The following is an 18,646-nucleotide window of genomic DNA, read 5'->3' as shown; positions in this document are numbered from 1 at the left end:
TAATATATTCTGTTCTCACAGTAATACAACTCTTTTCGAGGCTTTGCAGTATAAAAGAAGCCGAAAACCGAGAAAAGTTCCTGTAGGGATGCGATGATCTCTTCCACATGAAAAATCCATCTGCTCCTCCCAGAAGACCCCAACACAAGACGTATAAGACACTTAGCTGCACACATCTACTGTATAGCGAATCCTGTTAGTTTATACGACCCAGGGCACATTCTGAAACGCACATTCCAACTAGGAGAAGGCCTCAGTCATTTGTTTATTTTATTTTTTTCGCAGTTGCCTGGTAACGATGAACTGTGAGCTCCACAGAACGAGGATGTTTTTTGATCCGATTCAGATCCTGCCCCCTCATCCTGCTAGATGAAGCGCAACTCATCTGCTGTGTTCTGCGGTCGTCTTTCACATCCCTCATAGAAAGGAGCGGCCATTCAAACTGCAACACAAATTGAGCGCTTCCTTTCATTTACAAGGTCAGCTCCTCGGATTTGACGCACGCACAGCTCGTCTCGTAATTAGACCAAAGTTCGAGGTGTTACAAACAAGACGTTTCAGGTTTTAGTTCACATATGAAGGAAATATTCAATGAGTAGCGAAGATGAACATATGCAACTGCACAAATAGACAGGTCTGCCACGCAACTGAATAATCCAATCATGTTTGAATTATTTATGATTTCACAGGCACATTCTTTACCCTGGGTTTTCACCGGTTGCGGTTGCGGTGCAGTTGCTGTGCGGTTGCGGTGCGGTCCGGCGACGCAAGCAATTAGATTCCATTCATTCGAATGGTGCAGTTTACACCGCTTGCGGGTGCGTTGCGTGTCGACTGCGGAAGGCCTGCGGCGTGCCGCAAGCCTTCCGCAAGGATAGCCTATTTTCTATTTTTGCCGGACGCCGCAGCGGTAGGCCTCCGGCAAATGGCAAGCTAGCACAAAACACATCGAGCGGGACAGGAAGACCGAGGCAGTTTCAAAATAAATTTCCGGTTACCTTTCAGAATAAAACACTCGCCAGCTCCTATTTCGCAAGTTTTTCAGCAAAACGTGACGTGGGCGTCGCCGGGCCATGTGCTCATTCACGGTTTAGACACCAGCGAACATGGACGAGGAGAGGTTTATATTGGAGGTGGAAAACCACAAAATAATATATGACACGGCACATCCTTTTTATAAGGACTGTAATGTATTGTGAGTTTGATGTTCGCGATTGCTTGTTGTGCCCGTCTCGCTTGCCGTACTGAGCGGCAGCCGGACGGGGAAGACAGAAATAAAGAGTGGACCCGCACTGACCCGACTCTCGTTATTAATATACTTTACAAGGACAACCAAAAAAAGGATGCTGCATGGAATCTCATATCTTTCTGCTTCTCTGTTGAGCAGACTTTCTGTATGTTTGTCGTTGTGAAATGCCACATGATCGCGCGCGCGCGGTCCCGCGAGACACGTTGGCAAGTGGGCGGCGACGGAGCTGCCGGACCGCAGCTGTGCGGAGCCGGTGTGGATTGACAAAAAAATTGACCCGTCCGGAGCACGCAGTCAAGACGCACCGCACCGCAACCGCACCGCAACCGCATCCAGTGAAAACCCGGGGTTACTTTTCACCAGGAATTATGAATTTTCACTGTGTGGCTTTACTGATACGCTTCATCATTGTTGTTCTTTCTTGGACTGAATTCTGTCATGTGTGTATCCATGTTGAAATACCTGACGTGACTTGTGTTCGCCATGAAATCGACAATCATGTCAACCTGCGCATAAAAATCCCGTTTGCGTGCGTGAATAGGTGCGTTTCTATTAGGGGTGGGAATCTCTAGGTACCTCATGATACAATACGATATGCGATACAAGGCTCACAATAATAACGATTATCTCACGATATGGCGATACCGCGATTATCAATATATTGGTCAGGTAATAAATCCACGATAATCTATGATAAAACTGATCAAGACATAAACTGATGTTTTTTTCTTTTTGTACCACCACTGAAACACAGTATTAAAACTGGTGTCTTCTTCACAGTGAGTACTTTAGTGTAATTTTTTTAAACACATACACATGAAAAAATGTGTTTTAATGTTAAGATTGAAGATATACACATTTTTCATAGAAACATGCAAAACTGAGTTGCTGGACAGATAAATGTCTTACACAAGCAAAAGTAAGCTCATGAGTCTTCTTCACCTGAAGACTTCTGTACATTTCCGCCAGTCTTAGGAAGCGCTCCCCCTAGTGGCCTTCCAAGTAATTGCTCAATAAATAATGAACAATGGAGCCGTTCTAGTGGCTGTATATTAACTACAAATATTGCGATACTTGCGTAGACGTATCGATAAACTGTCGGGAGACAAAATATCACAATTTATCGCAATATCGATATATCGTCACACTCCTAGTTTATATTACCCTCCGTTTTGCACAAAAGGCAAACTGGTAATGGAAACACTGGATTTGCGGGAAAAAAAACTCTCAAATATCACAAAAAAGTTTTTTCACTCTCATGAGGTGTTTTTTGAGACGTGTCAAAATAGAAGTATTTCAACAAAAGTGTCATGGAAACGCTTTTTTTGCGCATTTCCAGTCACATGGTGAGCATTTCTCTTGTGTTTGGAGTCATGGCGGCTGCACAACGCTACACGTGGACCGACAAAGAGACGGAAGTCTTTATAAACCTCATTAGAGAAGAAAGAGTAACCTCTATTTTAGACAACAAACAACAGGAATCTCGGGCGATAAGCCGCTGGTGAGAACATTTGAGATTTTACGAGAATTGTCAGATTAAGGATCGCGCTTGAAGCAGAAACACCGACCATTCAAAATTGTGTTTTTTGAAATTGTAGAAATATCGCTTTCATTTAGTGAAAAACTGTAATGGAATTGGACTGAAAATGTCAACAAGTGCGTTCGTGTCAGGCGCTTTCGACCGATCTCGCTCAATCACGGTATCTTGTCTTTGAATAGCAGCGTGCGTTCTTGTGAGTTCTTCTCCAGTCTCATTAGTCAAAAAATGGAAAAATAAAAATAGCGATACGATTACGTACATAGCTCAACAACCTCAAATTTTATTTGAACTGACCTTTACCAGCAACGAAAAGTTCATTATTAATGAACATATTTGGTGCTTGGCATTCCAGATGTGTTCTTCTAATTTGCCCTGGTGATTATAATTTTTTGCCCAGGGACGCTCTTTTACCAGTGAGTAAAGAAAAAAACATGAGTGGATTTGCTTCAGCGTATAGAAATCAAAAGACAGGCTTGAGGCTAATGTTCCTGGACCGAAATATGAAATACATCTGATTAGCCCACGCCTTTTGGACACAGAGCCCTAAATGAGGAAAATGCTGATGAAATACTGACACTGTGTTGGACATCTTGATAGATGAAAGCTTTTTTTTTTTTGCAGTACCAGTATACAAACAACCAGCTGAAAATGTTGAGCTTCACACCTGCTCTTTAAAACGAGTGGTGGATTTTCATAGGAGAGTCATTAAAGTAGCCCAGATGGCCTCACAGACTTATTCCTAAAAGCACAAGATACAAGCTTTGATTGTCGATTGGCTTGATGCCACGTGACGCCGAGTGACTCTCCCTCCATCTCGTTGCCGCCAACTCTGGTCGTCAGTGTTTTTGTGAAAAAGGATTCTCATTTGATGCCTCAACATCCTCTGTGAGCATCTCTGCCAAAGCACCAGGCTGCAACCACAGATGGGGACGATAGGAACTTGCATGCGAAAAGTGTCACAGAACTCGGGCTCCACACGTCTGTGTTCACGTAACCGGGCCATGGCGAAGCCGACAGCCAGAGCCACCCCCGCCACACCGGAGGCACAGCAACATGCTCCTTTTTTCGTGACAGAATTAGAGAGCACTTGCCACCTGTCAGTTCAGCGTGCTCCCACCATGTCTCCATGGTGAGCAGGCTTTTAAATAATAGTCACATTGCGGTAGACCTGCCTGATTCTAAGGCGAGAGTATACTCACTTATACTGGAGCACAATACATTTTGACAAAGGCAAATTCTTCACTAAGTGGAGAACAGCCTGATTGGAGATGCAAAATTCAAGAATGCATAAATCCCACTTCAGTTAACACTTTGAAAGAATATAAAAAAAATTACCCATTGTACCATTGTATATCAATCTAGAATAGCTTACTATTTCCTTCAATGATTTTCAAATTGTATTTCTTTTTTAATCAATTCCAATTGAATATGCTTACAAGATCACAATAAGTGTTTATTTGAACAAGTATGAGAACATAAAAGACAATTAGGCAAATTGAATTAAATAATACGAGATAAGACACTTTACACTTAACATGACCGATTTAGCCAACGCTGTTAAGTTAGCAACATTTAGCTAATGTATCAGTCCTGTTAGCGCTCTTATTTGAAACCTAGTCACACCACTTCCTGTGTACTTAGCAGACTGATGCTAACTTTACAAACGCACAAAGGTTTTCCCAAAATTCTTTGTTGCCATTTCATGTCACATTTCTGACTATATTGTGCCTTTTTAATGTCTTATTGTATACTGACGTGTGGAATTGCTAATGTGTCGTAAAGAGTTTTGACTGGGCTAGCTATGTTGTTTGAACATACTATTGGTAAAGTAGTTCAAACGTATTGGTAAAAATATAGGCCAAATGCTAAAAACATTACACTTTTTCCCATAATGCCACAATTGTGCATGAGCAAGTCAAAACCTTGTGGCATTTATGGGGAAAGAAAATGCTATGTTGTTAGCATGTAGCCTACAATTTGACAATAAACAACGATCAATACGTTTAAATGAATGACTTTGCAGTATGTTCAAAACAACTTTAGCAATAAGTTCGAAAGACTTCCATAATTTTGTAAAGTAGTATAGTTACAGTGACGTTTCTAGTCAAGTTATTGTTTCCTTTGGTATCAGTTCATGTGACATAGTGACACTCAGAAACAAAAGTATTGTAGTCAGTGCTTTATAATAATGGCATATATTTCAATGACAGCAAAGCATTTGTATGAGAAAACAATAATAGATTAAAATGTTGCCAGGCGCTTTACTTGCTGATTTTCAAATGAGATAGGAGGAGCCTGGAATAGTTGACCCGCCCACCAGGAAATTACCAATCTAGGCCTATACTTACTGAACATTCTGCAGTGATTCTACACACATTCCAACAACACTAAGGAGACCATCTCTTCCTGCTAGCTTTTAATGTTGACGGACAGTCATTAATTTTGGCGTAGCTGCCTTTCAGTTGGTATGAGCTTAATTTCAAGTCAATGGCCCATTCACAGTTGCCCGGTGATAAACAGGTAATAAGTTCTGGATGGTCAGACTCTGTGTGAGCAGAGCAAAGTCACTTTGTGGACAGAGTCACCCCAGGAAGTGCTTACAGGTGTAATGGTTAGACGGTACAAATACTTGACGAGTTGACGCACCTCGGGCAATCACAATCCACGCTACAGCCTCTGCCTGCAGCAGCATACATTTGGCGCTGTGCCCAGAAGTCCCAACAGGTACAGTGGCACAAAAAAATGGATGGATAGTTTCTGGCTGCCACTTTTCAAAATATTTGCTTGTTTTTGCGACAGAAAGGCTCCTGTGCTTTCACAGGTGTTATTGCATGTGAAAGCAACTGAAGTTGTTTGTGTGTTGTGAAGTACTGAATCAGCTAATGTGGGTAGCGGTGTCCTAATGTCACACAATAGATAGAAGGTAGCAACATTTTTCGGAATGCATAATGTGCTCAGACATTACGTAATTTAACAAACCAACATGACTGAACTTTTCTACAGTTAAGAAGTTCATCCATGGCGAGAAAGGGAACAGAGTCCTGTGGTGCTATCCTGCACATCAGGAAGATTCACTGGGAAGCTCAGGCAGACCTCGGGCTCATAATAGTCCATCCATAAATTACATCAAGACAAGGGCATTCTCAAAGGACCCCCAGATGCGGGGTCTCACTAAAATTACACCTCGTTCATCAATTCCCGAATTTCCTTTTTTACATCAGGAATCCATTTATAGGTGCTCTGGATTCTCTTCATTTCCCCGGAGCTTCCTATCTGTAGATAGCATCACTGTGTAGGATATCCATTTGTTTTGTGAGTCAAAATATTTGTTCCACGGCTGTAAGGAAAAAAAAAAAAAAGAATAGTTCAAAGGAGTTTACGCGGCTATTTGAGGAAACAATTGATGGCGGATGTACAGTTGGAGCTTCACAGTGATAAATATGGCGCAGTTATACATCGGCGATGACGTGTTCTGCTGGCCGCTGCTGCCAACAAACAATTTTATGACCTTTGACCACTGACGTCAGGTCAACCATGAGTCCAAGGGAAAATTTCAACATGTCAGCCAGGATAGAACGACACAGTGCCTCAATCATAAATTGTTTGATGTCGCCATCCTCCAACACATCTGAGTCAAATGATCAGCTCATCAGCGAGCTCTGCACGACCCTGATAACGATAATGATCATTTGAATCAGGTGTGTTGGAAGAAGGAAGCATCTAAAATATTTTGTTTGAGACCTATGATCTAAAGCAGGAGTAGGCAACTCCGGTCCTCCAGAGCCTCTATGTTTTCGATCACATGTGTCAAGATCCGGTCCTCGAGGGCCTGAGTCCTGCATGTTTTCGAGGTTTCTCTACTCCAACACACCTGATTGAATGATCAGGATCATTAACAGGCTCCTGCAGAGCTTGCTGATGAGCTTAAATATGAATCAGCTTTGTTGAACATGGGAAGCCTCTAAAACATGCAGGACTCAGGCCATTGAGGACCGGACTTTGACACCACTGTTTTAGATGTATCCCTCCTTCAACACCTGATTGAAATGATCAGGATTTGATCAGCATTTAAAATTGAATCAGGTGTGTTGGAAAACATGCATGACTGTGGCCCTCGAGGACCAGAGTTTCAGGAGTGGGCAACTCAGTCCTCCAGAGCCACCATCATGCATTTTTTAGATGTTTCCCTCCTCCAACACCTGATTCAAATGATCAAGATTTGATCATCATAAATGATCAAGATTTGATCATCATTTCAATAAGGTATGTTTTCAACACTTTAGACCAGCAGTGGGCAACTCCTGTCCTCAAGAGCCAATATCCTGCATGTTTAGATGTTTCCCTCCTCCAACACACCTAATTCAAATGCTGATACATATAACATCCTCAAAGAATTGTTGGCTTTGCTGGACATAAACATACATGCTGATCAAATCCTGATCATTTGAATCAGGTGTTGGAGGAGGGAAACATCTAAAACATGCAAGATAGTGGCCTTTGAGATCTGGAGTTGTCCACCCCTACTTTGGATCAAAGGGTCTCAAACTCTAGTCCTTGAGGGCCGAAGTCCTGCATGTTTTTGATCTTCCCTCTTCCAACACACCTGATTCAAATGCTGATCAATTACTGATCATTTGAATCAGGTGTGTTGGAGGAGGGAAACATCTAAAACATGCAGCATAGTGTCCTCGATAGCCGCTATCCTGTTTAGATGTTTCCCCTCCTCCAACACACCTGATTCAAATGATCAGGATTTGATCAGCATTTGAATCAGGTCAGTTGAAAGAGGGAAACATAAAAAAAAAAATGCATGACTGCGGCGCTGGAGGACCAGAGTTTGAGACCAATGATGTAAAGCAGGGGTGTGCAACTCCGGTCCTCGAAGGCCTATATCCTGCATGCTTTAGATGTTTCCCTCTTCCAACACCTGATTCAAATGATCAGGATTTGATTATCATTTGAATCCAATGTGTTTTCAACACTTTAGACCAGCAGTGGGCAACTCCTGTCCTCGTGAGCCACTATTCTGCATGTTTAGATGTTTCCCTCCTGCGACACCTGATTCAAATGATCATGATTTGATCAGCATTTGAATCAGGTCAGTTGAAAGAGGGAAACACCAAAAACATGCATGACTACGGCCCTTGAGGACCAGAGTTTGAGACGTATGATCTAAAGCAGGGGTGGGCATCTCCGGTCTCCGAAGGTCACTTTCCTGTGTGTTTTAGATAGTTCCCTCCTTCAACACCTGATTCAAATGATCAGAATTTGATCATGTATGTTTATGTCCAGCAAAGCCAACAATTCTTTGAGGATGCTATTTGCATCCAATATCTAAAGTATGAGGCTGAGGCAGCGGACGCGGTCCTCCGTTGAAGTTAATGCTCCGAGGCGGTTTTATTTTGCGGATATTTACACACGTGTGATCTTCCAAGCGACGCGCCGTCCCTTCTCACAATGAGCGAGATTACATACATGTTAGCGCTGAAGACTGGAGACCCAATTAGCGGAGCTTTCATCACGTCAGCGCGAGGGAGCCGAGCGGGGCGCTGCCGCCTCTGAGAGTCGTCACTAGTCATCCTGTCAGCCAGACGTGCGTGCAAAACATCTGCGGCATGTCAGCCTCTGACAGCGCCGCTGCTCAAGTGTGAATTACCAGGCAAAGCAAAAGGCATGCTCCAAATCAGATAAGATGAGCAGGTAAACGGATCCTCCCAGTGAAAGTGATCGTCATTACCAACCCGGGTTCACATCTCGTGAGGTGTAATTGCACATGGTGCTTTAGTCCAAATGGGCACCGTTAGGATCATCCGTCATGGTCTCGTTTCTTGTACTATCTCTACTGAACCAGTGATAACAGTTATACGCCTTTTGGGAATTGCACCAACTGCTTGCATGTTTAGCATCCAGCCATCTTTTTTTCGATAGCCCATCCTGGATGGCTTTGAGTGCGCCCTGCACAGATTACAACAGGGTTGATGCACAAGCCGCATTTATCAGAATCAGCTTTAACTGCCCATAAAAACACACTTGACTCTGATTGATTGAACCACACTACTCGTAGTACAGCAACAAGCAAGTTTAACGAAAAGAAAATTTAGGACTTAAGAGCTAAATCAGGGGTCAGCGACCTTTCCTGTAAAAAAAAACAAAACAAAACGCCAATTTACACCAAATAAATAACCAAAAATGTGTGTGGAGCCACAAAACATGTGAATTGTTTGTGATGAAGGAAACAGCGTGTTAGTGTAAAGACAGCCCAAGAGCCACAGAGCAACACCACAACACAAAAATATGACAGCAGCATCCATTACGTAGACATTCATTTTCTTCTTCTGTTTTAGGATTTATTTTTATTATAATTATTTTAGATTTTTATTTTTTTTTATGGCATTTTTTGGCAGATTTTGGCCAATTGTTTTTAGAGACATTTTGTAGACTGATCAATTTGGCCCAACTTTCTAGGTTGTTGTGTACAAAACAATCCCCCCAAAATTGGGTTATTTTGTACAAAGCCACCCAGAAAGTGGGTCAAATTGACCCAAGTCTGTACCATTATGGACTAAAACCAACCAACCAAACAAACAAACAACCAAACAAACAAACTAAACAAAACCAAACTTTTTTTTGTGCTAAATGAAACCCCCCCCCCCCCAAAATTGTGTCAGTCACTTTTTGACCCATCTTGGGTTATTTTTTACCCAATTGCTTTTAGAGACTTTGTGTAGAGTGATCGATTTGGCCCAACTTTCTGGGTTGTTATCGTACAAAACATTCCCTCCCAAAATTGGGTCATTTGTACAAAGCAACCCAGAAAGTGGGTCAAATTGACCCAAGTCGTTTACTGTTATGGACACCCCCAAAAAAATCTAACCAACAAACAAAATAAATAAACAAAAACAAACTTTTTTTTGTGCTAAATGAATAACCCCAACAATTGTGTCAGTCACTTTATGACCCATCTTGGGTTATTTTTACCCAAGATGAGACTGTACAAAATTTTCCAATTTTTGGGGGGTTGTTTGTACACAATGATTGATGATGATGAATTTTTTTTACCCAACTGTTAGAGTGTAGCATCAAAATGTGTTTATTTTCACACAATACAGTAAAGTCTTTCATATTTGGTATTTTTGAAACAAAACTAAAAGAAAATAAAAGGGCATGTGTGCCTGTTTATCAGTACATACCTGAATCGAAACATCGCTGTACGATCCTCCAATAACTCCAGATATCGCCAAGGGGACTTCATCATGGATGGCGTAGGATCCATCGGGGCAGGTGTACTCGCTGTCGTCCACTTTGGTGAGCGAAGCCCTGACAAACTCGAGCGACTGCTCCAGAGCGTAAGTGTCCTTGGAGCACGTGTCCAGTATATGAGCCCCTAACCGAATCCCGGGCAGGATGCGCTCATCCCTGTTGATTTCATCCAGAGCGAGCAGCATGGCCTCCAGCCGCTGGATTCCCCGCTGAGCGTTGATCTTCCCGCAATCCTCGGCGGCTTCGCCCTTCTGGTGCACGGGGAAGAGACCGCCGATCATCAGATCTCCGTCCAGCGTGATCTCCTTCTTGGAGTCCGTGTTGTAACCCACCACGGGCAAACCCTGCGGAGCCTGGGCAAAGAGAGTCACGCATATGGCCAGGAGGAGGATGCGGGACAGCCAGAGGGGTCGGGGCACAGGGCGCACCCCCAACACGGGGGAGTTCCCCAATGACATATCCCTGGGCAGAGCAAGGCCTTGACTGCGCTTTGTTTTTTGCTTAGCGTCTGATCAGCTTTGGATGTCGAAGAAAAAGACGGCGAGGCGCAGCGGCACCAGATCTCACAGCTCCCGTGTTTTTATTCTGACCATCGAGGCCATTCGGTGTGATCCTCTTGCTCGGGCCTCCTCTTCTGCACTTGGTAGATTACAGCCTGCAGATGAAAAAGATAAGAGAGAAAGTCACTCTCAGTCTGAGATGAAACACAATCATTCCTTTGTTTTATTGTGGATGTGGGGACTGCCACAGCGTTCGAGTGCATGAGCAAGTGAATTGAAGTGAAGGTTATCGATATGATCACATGAGACAAAATTTGTGTGGCAATATTTAAAAAAATGTTTTTATCATTTAGCATACAAGTACATTCAAACGTACTAGCAAATATGTTTGAATGTATTTAAAAACCTACAAAAGTACATTGGAACGTATTTCAAGCACTTTGGAACGTTCGAGGATGCTTAGGAATGTAAAAGAATGTATTTAATTAAATATGTTTGAATGTATTTACAAATACTTTGAACATGTTTGGCAGTATTTAAATATGTTCAAACAAACTTTCAAAATACATCTGATCGTATTTAAATACATTCAAACAAAATAGGGCTGTTCACAATTACGACCAAACTACTATTTTTAGAACAACGCACAGGACATGTGCATGGCCATTTGCGTTCACAGACAGGCTAGTGTATTCGTACAGTCCAAAACTTGTGAACTGATTCGCTATTTCACCATAAACATCCTTAACAGATGTATTATAGTTACTACAAACTGCTGCTTTGGTGTCTGGCGCTATGTGACTGCATGGCGATGTTGTGACTCTCCAGGAGGAATCCAGAGGAATGTTTACGCTAGCTTCAAACATGTATACTGCAGTAATTTACGTGAAAAATTACACCAAAGACACCATTTTGTCCTCTATATATTTTGGCAGTGGAAATGGGCAGCTGAAAATCCAGACCAAATATGAGCAAGTGCTGGTATGGTTATCGTCTGCTTTCTCAGCGCTAGCCTTGCTAGCTGCTACAACATGCTAGCTATTATACATCATGGCGTAAGATGCACCAATAAGACCTCAAGTTTACCTACGGAGGCTTAGATGTGAAAATGAATATCAATATCAGCGCTATAGAACCTTGTTGGATGTTTTAAAAGGTAACCTATGTCTAAAACAAACCTCCATATTGGCTACTCTGGCTTTAACATGCTAGTTCATCAGTGTCACTGATTCACCAAGCCACTTTAACAAAAGTAGGCCAAATGTGTTTTTTTGTTTTTTGTATTAAATGATCAGAATCTAATAACTTTCAATATGTTGTTCATAGGTGGAGGAAATGGACCGCAAAAGGAAATCCCCAAGTGACGCTTATAATACATTTAAATGTACGTAAATACGTTATGAACTTTATTTGCAAATACTTTGGAACGTATTTGCAATCATTTTGAACATACATGCAAGTACGTTCGAACGTGCTTACAAACGCACTTGAATGTACGTAAATATGTTCAAAAAGGTTCACTCCACATTGGCAGTTCCCCACTTCTGCACATCCTAAATATGTTTAGCAATGAAAATGAAGCGTCAATGGTTAAATGATACTTGAAATAATGAACAATAGCACAACAAAAATGTACTACTAACACTATCATTAACCTGAACGGCACATGATTATTATTATTATTGATTTATATTGAATTATTGTATATATAAGGTTTTTTTTTTTTTTTTTTTTTTTTTTCTTTAAGGCCAGACGACTGTTATTGATATTGGATCAAAAGGTTTTTATGTAGTCTAGCCAACATTCACCAAAAACAGTCTGCCTTGGTGGAGGCACTAATGAGTACTAAAAATCCTTAACAACTCACAAAGATATCTTTCGGGACTCCACAAGAATCGCCAAAACAAATTGGAATATGTCTTTCATCTGCAAGGCAAAAAAAAAAAAAAAAAAAGTCTCAGGTTACATCTTTTACGACTTCAAGTCAGAGTTATGTGTGTGGAGCTAAAGCAGATCCAGTTAAGACACTGCAGAGGCGAAGGGTTATTGTTCTTTGTTTGGCTTTTTTTGTGTCGGTTTTCCAGACTCCCCCAGGCTTAATTAAACAGTCTGTTGACTGTGGGTAAAGTTTTATCAGAGTAAATCACTGAGCCAGAAGGATTTGTATCAAATCAACTTGACAGACTTGCAAATAATAAACTACGCTGAAGTCAGATCATGGATGCTAAAAAGGGGGATGTGAAGGAATCGTTGAGAAGAAGAAAAAAAAAAAAAGCGAGCCGCCCATTAAAACAAAATAAAAACTCAACAGGAGTCAAGACTGCAGACGAGATTCTTTTGGGGTTTCCGTTGTTTTTCCTGTCTTCCTCCATCCCTCTCCTCCCTCCGCTCGTTGTTTCCATGGAAACTTGCCGGTAGGTGGAGAGGGTGAAGCGCGAAGTGGAATGCGGACCAAGACAAGTTGGTGTGTCTGGCCATGCATGGTGCTCCGTCCTCTGGGGGGACCGGCAAAGCATGTGTTGTGTCAACTCAAGTCGCGGTTACGGAAACGATCGGCATCACATTTGTTTTTTTGTTTTTTTCATCTTTACATTCATTTGAAAACACTCTGCTCTTCAAGTCCAAAGCACGGTTGCTTGGTTACGAAATCATGTCAATGTCTTGCTTATGAATATGCTACGATTAATGCGACACACTCAACAAATGACAAAAGTTCAAGCATTCAGTCTTTTTCTTCAAACCGAGTTGAACAGACGAGCATAATACTTCTTTGCCTGGCGGCTCACTCTGTACTTTTAATGAGAAATGAGAGGTGGCATGTTGCATTAGACAAAGAGTGTGGATGTCAGACGTTTTCATTTGCTCCCTCAGCAGCTTGTCAACAAGTGCAAGTTCACGGCGTAAATGGGTCAAGTCACTTCTACTTCCCTCGAATACAAAAGCACCAGCAGACGGGAGTGCCAGCGTTTTTTGTTACACAAGATTTCTTTTTTTTTTTTTTTTAATGTTTGGAGTTCAGAATGTGCACTGCAGCTCGACAAAATGTGAAGCGTTGCCTCATTAGACGCACAGGCAGTCAAACTAAAACTTGGGAGATTGTTGACAAAAAAATGACACGGCAAGATAAGAAAGGTGATGTCGTTCGTCGGGGCAAAGCTTCAGGCAATAATGGTGGCAAAAAAAGATTTGTGGCTGTCACATTTGCAGCCTCCTTCCCAAATGTCCACACCCCAGGAGGCCTCCAAGCTCACCGGCGGATTTTCTTTCTCTTTGCTGTCTTTGTCCGCTTCAACGTCTGTGCTCTTCTGATTTTTTTTTTTTTCTTAGTGTTCTCTCAAGGAATGATCTCTTGCTTGCAACAATTCTCTATACTCTACATTTTGGGAAGGTCGCCCATTTTAGAATTTAGTTGCCAACATTTTCCCATATGTGCACATTTACCTCTCTCTCTCTCTCTGTAGAAAATGCCGCGGTGAATTCTAATTAATTACGGAATATTACGTGATTAATTAGTTGAAAAAGTGTAATCATTTGACAGCATATATATATATATATATATATATATATATATATATATATATATATATATATATATATATATATATATATATATATTAGGGGTGTTGAAAAAATCGATTCGGCAATATATCGCGATATTACATCGCGCAATTCTCGAATCGATTCAATAGGCAGCCGAATCGATATTTAAACATCAATTTTTGATGGAAAAATATTCAACAAAACGTCTTACTTAGAGTTAGGATTCACACCTTAAGCATAGAAATGTTAAGTTATGTTATATTAATGGAACATTAAGCCTTAATATTTTATTTCAATGCTGTTCAAACATGAAACAAATTACAACTTGTTTGTTAAACACAATGGCTCACAGTTATAAGACTGAAGTTTCAGATAAATAAATAATACATTTCCATACAAATCTTACATGTACAAGTACAAGTTTACTAAATAGTATTTTCTAAATCTTAGTAGAAAAAAATCGCAACAATCGACTTATAAATTCATATCGGGATTAATCGGTATCGGATCAAATCTTGACCTAAGAATCGTGATATGGATCGAATCGCCAAATACTAGGCAATTCACACCCCTAATATATATAAACATATATATATATATATATATATATATATATATATATATATATATATATATATATATGTGTATATCACCACTCAGTTACTAGCAGCAAACCAGCTGTTCATTGTTACGTTTACAAGTTTATATGAGTCCAATAAAACCCAAGATGTTCGCGTATGTATACATTTAAGACGCAATATCTAACCAAGTATTATTGCCTCGACTGCCCCCCCACACAATTTCTCCTCCTGTGTGGCCGTCTCTACTTTCTTCAGCAGATGGCCTTTTTTTTTTTTTTTTTAATTCAGGAGCATAAATCCCAGCAGCCGCTAGCTTCCACACTTCAAGCCAGACTGTGTGAAAGAATGGCAAAAAGTGGGGGGTGTTGGGGGCACAAGAAAAGGGAGTGCAGGAACAAAGCGGCAGAGGCAAGTGGGCGGGAAAATGAGATGGAGAAAATTGAGGTAAAGGTTTGAGAAATATGTCATTCAGGTTCCATTCTTATTTTGGAGACTTCATATTGGCGTGGCAATATGGCCCAAAGTGGAAGCAAATGTTACGCAGGTGGAGGTCGTTTACGTGCGATGCTTTCACAGTGGAAAGACTCGGATAAAGATTAAGAAAAAAAAAAAAGAGCTCCCTAAAATGACTGTGCTCACCGAATGATGTTCTCATTCCGTATATTGTATATATCATCAAACCTCTTTAGTTCCCTTGAAAGGCGCGATATGAATCCAAACTAATCATTAGCACGCGCTGCATACTAAACTTGTGCATTTGTCACCTTAAAAGTGGCTAAAAAGTCGCTAAAATGTTTATAAATGACGGAAAGGAAGAACAATGATGCTGATTTGCTTTAATAGCAGCCCAGTTCAATTATGACTCAAGTCTAAATTTATTCTTCCCTCAAAAATAACTCAAAAGTCAAAAACAGCTATAATAGCTCAAATCCCTGGCAACAAAAATAAGTATACTTCAAAGTGAAAATGTCTAAATTGAGCAATTTCTTCCTCCCTAGTGTCATGTGACTTGTTAGTATTAGAAGGTCTCAGGTATGAGGAGGTAGCAGGTGTGTTCAATTTGGTATGACAGCTGCAACACCGCATGCTATATTTGCTAGCCCATTTTTAGCATTTTGCATTGTTTGTTAGCATTAGGCTAAACAGCAAAAAGGTTGTCTTGAATTTGATTTTAAAGTAGCCTATCCTGTTTCGTTTGACAGTATTTAAAACTGGACATTACATGTAAGGAGTTTTAGGAATTTTTGATTGATACTGTACAAATTAGAGTTAGCATATTCAACTTTTCTCAACTCTTCTCCAGATGATGTGAACCGCATGAATCACCTTTGAGACGTCAAATCCATTTCGTGCCTCATCATCAAAACCAGGAAGTGCCTCCCGAAAATAAAGTGTGTGACCTTTTCGTAATAAGGCCAAGGATACAATTAGCGACGAGGACCTTGAAGTTGAAAGTTTATCATCATAGGCCTCCTCCTGGTCGCCATGGTAACCACAGTAGTCAACGTAGCCAATCCCTGACTCCTGTCCTTGCTTTCAACTGCAACCTCTTCCGCCTTCAGCCTTCACCGCCTGGAAAAAGGGGGAATCCCTTGCAAGCGTCCTCCTCCTTCCTCCTCCCAGGAGCCCCATTCCGCCTTCCTCATCAAACATTCATCCCCCGGCTGCGTCTCGTGCAGATCGTTAGCGCAAGAAGCAACACGGCTCTCGACCGTGTGATGGATGGCTGGCACTTTTGGTTCTGAGGGACGCACACTTTTGATTGTCTTTTGCTTTTATGTTTTTTCCCCCCCCCCATAATTCATCATGTCACCGTTGCACTCTTTTTTTTTTTTTTTTTTAAATCAATAAGAAATGATGTTCCTGGAAGTCACTGTAAGGTACATTATCTTGTCATAGCATTTGGATTTGTCATCATAGATCATTGTGAATTTTACAGTGCGCTGGGCTTTGTTATTAGCTTAAATTACCGTTTTTCACAGTAGTGATTTTGAAATGGTTAAGCAAACCGATAAAACCTGTTCAGCCTTGGGCGGAGGTCTGAGCTAGCTTGGCAAAGTTATGTTGTCCATATATGGTCATTGGAGAATGGCTAAAAAAAAATATTTGCTTTGTTTTTCCACAAAATTCGAAGTATTTAATTCATAAAATTTCATTTTTTAACTAAACATGCGTCCCTTTTGTCATGTCTACTCATTAGGTTTGTTTACACCTGGTCTCATCAGCCTTGCTCCTTCTGTCTAACAATCAGCTCCCTCCTCCAGCTGCTCATCTCTTGTCCAGGTGTGCCTCGTTGTCTCGTAAGTTTGCTTGTGTTTAGTTCCTTGCTGTTTCTTTGTTACTTTGACCTTTGCTTCTTTAAAAAAAAATAAAAAAATAAAAATCATTTGCTCCCAAAAACGTATAGATACGTTCTAGTTTAAATATTTTAAGTGTCCCAAAGATGAGATTTATTTTTTATGTTTTTTTTTTTTTTTTACGCTAGAGCATACAGAAGGCCTTGATGCAGCCTCTCAACTGCAAAGAACGTTATTATACAGACGGCCAGCAGGTGGCCGGAGTATAAGATGAGTATAAGAGATCAACCAGGGCCATGTTGCAAACAGTCTGATTTCCCCACAGTTCTAAACAGATTTGTGAATAATGATGAAAGTTATTTTCATGCTAATTGCTGCAAAACGGAAACAGATATAAATACTTTTTTTTTCCTGATGAAAGAAGAGACTTTAATCTTTCTTTTGGTAGGTTCCATATTTTTATAGCAATAGAACACAATATTCTGTGGGCCTTGCAAAATCAGTCAAAATCCAGTAAAACAGCCGGGAGTGAAGGGGATTGCTTGTGTGAAAATGACTCGGAGTGTTTTTCGTAATTTCACATGCCTTATTTGCCTTTTTTTATGGTGATTTTTTTTTTTTTTTTCCCCATAGATAACTTGGCTGGAAGACATTTTGCTTTAGATTATTTTGTGCCGACTTAGTGGGGGAAGAAGTTGGTACATCTGCATCACACTCGAGAGATTCTGCATTCGAGCCTCGGCTCACTTCCTCCGGCTTCCTCCCACAATCCAAAAGCATCCACGTTATATATTTATTGAAGACTCTTAATTGTTCATAGGCACAAGTGAGAGTGTGAGCAGTTATTTTTCTATAAAGTGCCCTGTGATTGCCTCGCAGGAAAGTGCTGATTGAGATGGATTTTATATATTTAACAGCCTTGTTCTTCCAAATATCCTCATTTTGTAATATCATGATTTTAGTAGGATATCAGATGAAGAGACCACTTTCTTATGTTCTGCACTATTTGCTCCTCAACTCCAAAACCTGGCAGACATGCTGCAGCAAAAACAAACAAGCCACAACATTAGGTACATCTGCACAATCCAGCCCATTAAATACCATTTGACAAGTACGAAGGGATAGATCATACTGTTACCGCTAATATTATGATTACCTCATTTAGTTCCGAGTGTTATCATTTAATGACTGTATATCTTTATGACAGTGTCAATTAAAACAATTTAAAAGTGAGTGTTATGGTGGTTTTGGATAGAGCTCCTGCATTCATTCATTGTGTATGTGGTAGGGGGCGGGGACTTGGTGTATGAGTTGAGGGGGCGGGGACTACGGAATGATGTAACTTACTCAACTTTAAACTGCCAAAACGTGATAAATCTATGATCACCTTTCAACTTCCTCTTCTTTTATGACAAACTGGAAAACTTCTTACCTCATCGCAATCGTCTATCAGTGGTTCTCAAAGTGTGGTTTATGTACCACTAGTGGTGTGTGGGCTCCCTCTAGTGGTACACGACAGAATCATGGAATTAAATGCTCATTAACGAAAAATGTGCAGAATGTTACAATCTGCTACAGGAAGTGCAGTTAAGTTGTATTTAACTTTTTAGTACAATACATTTGTATTTAATAGTTTTAACTGTTTTCAAACATTTTTAGGTACAAATTTTATTTAAATT

At 40.7% G+C, this 18,646-nt stretch overlaps 1 protein-coding gene and 1 long non-coding RNA gene across 2 annotated transcripts in view; one reads left to right on the top strand and one right to left on the bottom strand.

The window, feature by feature from the left end:
- Positions 1–18,646, bottom strand: part of grm2a (glutamate receptor, metabotropic 2a) — a 33,625-nt gene that overhangs the window by 12,816 nt on the left and 2,163 nt on the right. The window contains exon 2 of the mRNA XM_077528656.1: positions 9,980–10,704. Coding sequence (XP_077384782.1) covers positions 9,980–10,507 — 528 coding nt within the window. The 5' untranslated portion in view covers positions 10,508–10,704. The remainder of the gene's footprint in view (positions 1–9,979; positions 10,705–18,646) is intronic.
- LOC144023349 (uncharacterized) lies at positions 16,193–18,110 on the top strand. Its single transcript, XR_013284534.1, has 3 exons — positions 16,193–16,550; positions 16,871–16,970; positions 17,601–18,110. It is a non-coding gene; the product is annotated as an uncharacterized LOC144023349 (long non-coding RNA).

The sequence above is a fragment of the Festucalex cinctus genome, chromosome 8, assembly GCF_051991245.1.
Source record: "Festucalex cinctus isolate MCC-2025b chromosome 8, RoL_Fcin_1.0, whole genome shotgun sequence".
Classification (NCBI taxonomy): domain Eukaryota; kingdom Metazoa; phylum Chordata; class Actinopteri; order Syngnathiformes; family Syngnathidae; genus Festucalex; species Festucalex cinctus.
Note: the sequence above shows the minus strand (reverse complement) of the source record. Positions and strands in the feature narration are given on the sequence as shown.